General features: G+C 34.5%; 1 protein-coding gene across 1 annotated transcript; it reads left to right on the top strand.

Moving 5' to 3' along the window:
• Nucleotides 1–499: 499 nt before the first annotated feature.
• On the top strand, nucleotides 500–871 carry LOC107453178 (uncharacterized). The gene has a single exon (XM_016069887.1). The coding sequence runs from the start codon at nucleotides 500–502 to the stop codon at nucleotides 869–871; it is 372 nt and encodes a 123-aa protein (XP_015925373.1).
• Nucleotides 872–1,398: the final 527 nt, after the last annotated feature.

The following is a 1,398-nucleotide window of genomic DNA, read 5'->3' as shown; positions in this document are numbered from 1 at the left end:
TGTGTTTATTTATTTTTTGTTTGTTGTGTAATCAGCGTACAAGGTTCAAGTACCGAAGTCCATGCTCTGGTGAACCTGTAAACTTCAAAGTACAATCAATGTATTTTTGTAATCTTCTTCCTGAAGAACTGAACTGAATTTCAAGGAATGAAATGTGATATACCATCGTAAAACTTTGTTCTTTTCTCTCTTTTGTGATTTGCTTTACGTCTATTCCTTGGTTCTACGTGTTTGAGTATAATCCTAGAATTTTTTTAATTTAGTTGTTAAAATGTTATTAAAGTTATGTTTAAATTTCGCATTTCGCCTTTTTTTTATCTTTGGCGATTGACTTACCTGAAATGCAGAATTTAATACACGTAACCTATTTCGCCAAAAATAAGTGGTGACCGGTTTTTTGATTTAGCACCTCTATTCCAGTTTGTGGATTGGATTCTTCACATATGCAATTGTACAACATCAAAATTTTCCATTGTAATTTTCCAGAATACTTTAAAATATGCCATTGCCGGAAGTTAATAGTTCAGAAGCAACACCAGTGTCGGAAATATCACGAATGACTGTCAAACCTCCACCTTTTTGGAAGAATAATCCTAAGTTGTGGTTTGCCCAAATTGATGCCCAATTTGAAATTGCAGGCATTACAAGAGAAGACACAAAATTTAATCATGTTGTTGCCGCTGTTGAATCCCGTATTTTGGATTCCATCCAAGACTTGATTATCAGTCTACCTGGAAGTGATAAGTATTCCGTTTTGAAGACACGACTCATAGAAATCTATGCTGAGAGCGAAACTTCTAAATTACGAACTTTATTACAAGGAGTTGAACTTGGTGACCAACGTCCATCTTTATTATTGAAACGAATGTGAGATTTAGAGTGAAAGCATTTCAGCGATGATTTACTGAAACCACTGTGGCTAGATAGATTACCAACTAATATAAAATTAGTGTTGGTTGCTTCTAGTGAACAGTTAAATAACTTGGCAACTATGACTGACCGAATTCTAGAGTTTGCCCCTCAAACTTTAGTTAGCTCTACTACAGCGCCAGACTCTACACTTAAAAATCTAAGTTTAGAACATCAAATTTCAGATATGTCTAAACAAGTGGGTAGACTATACTTGAGGGTGCCCCCACCAAGTTGTGATCGCGATTGATCGCCAAGCTGGGCGATGTTGAAAACCAATCGTGATTCTGATTGGTTTAGATTTTAATCGTGATTCTGATTAGTTTAGAATTTAGCGTTGTTTTTAAATGAATTTTTAAATGTAATTTCAGAGATCCGTTAGTTCTACTTTGGATACCGGCTGGTAAGGTTATTTTTGCTTCTGGTACTAAAAATGAATACTGTCAATAAGATAAATCTTAAGTTTCTGTACGATTTTAATAACAATGA

The sequence above is a fragment of the Parasteatoda tepidariorum genome, chromosome 2 (genome assembly GCF_043381705.1).
Source record: "Parasteatoda tepidariorum isolate YZ-2023 chromosome 2, CAS_Ptep_4.0, whole genome shotgun sequence".
Lineage (NCBI taxonomy): Eukaryota > Metazoa > Arthropoda > Arachnida > Araneae > Theridiidae > Parasteatoda > Parasteatoda tepidariorum.
The sequence above is the reverse complement of the archived record's forward strand: the minus strand, read 5'-3'. Positions and strand labels throughout refer to the sequence as shown.

Excerpts from the sequence above, each read along its gene's own strand:
- LOC107453178 (XM_016069887.1), top strand. The coding sequence starts at position 500 with ATGCCATTGCCGGAAGTTAATAGTTCAGAAGCAACACCAGTGTCGGAA.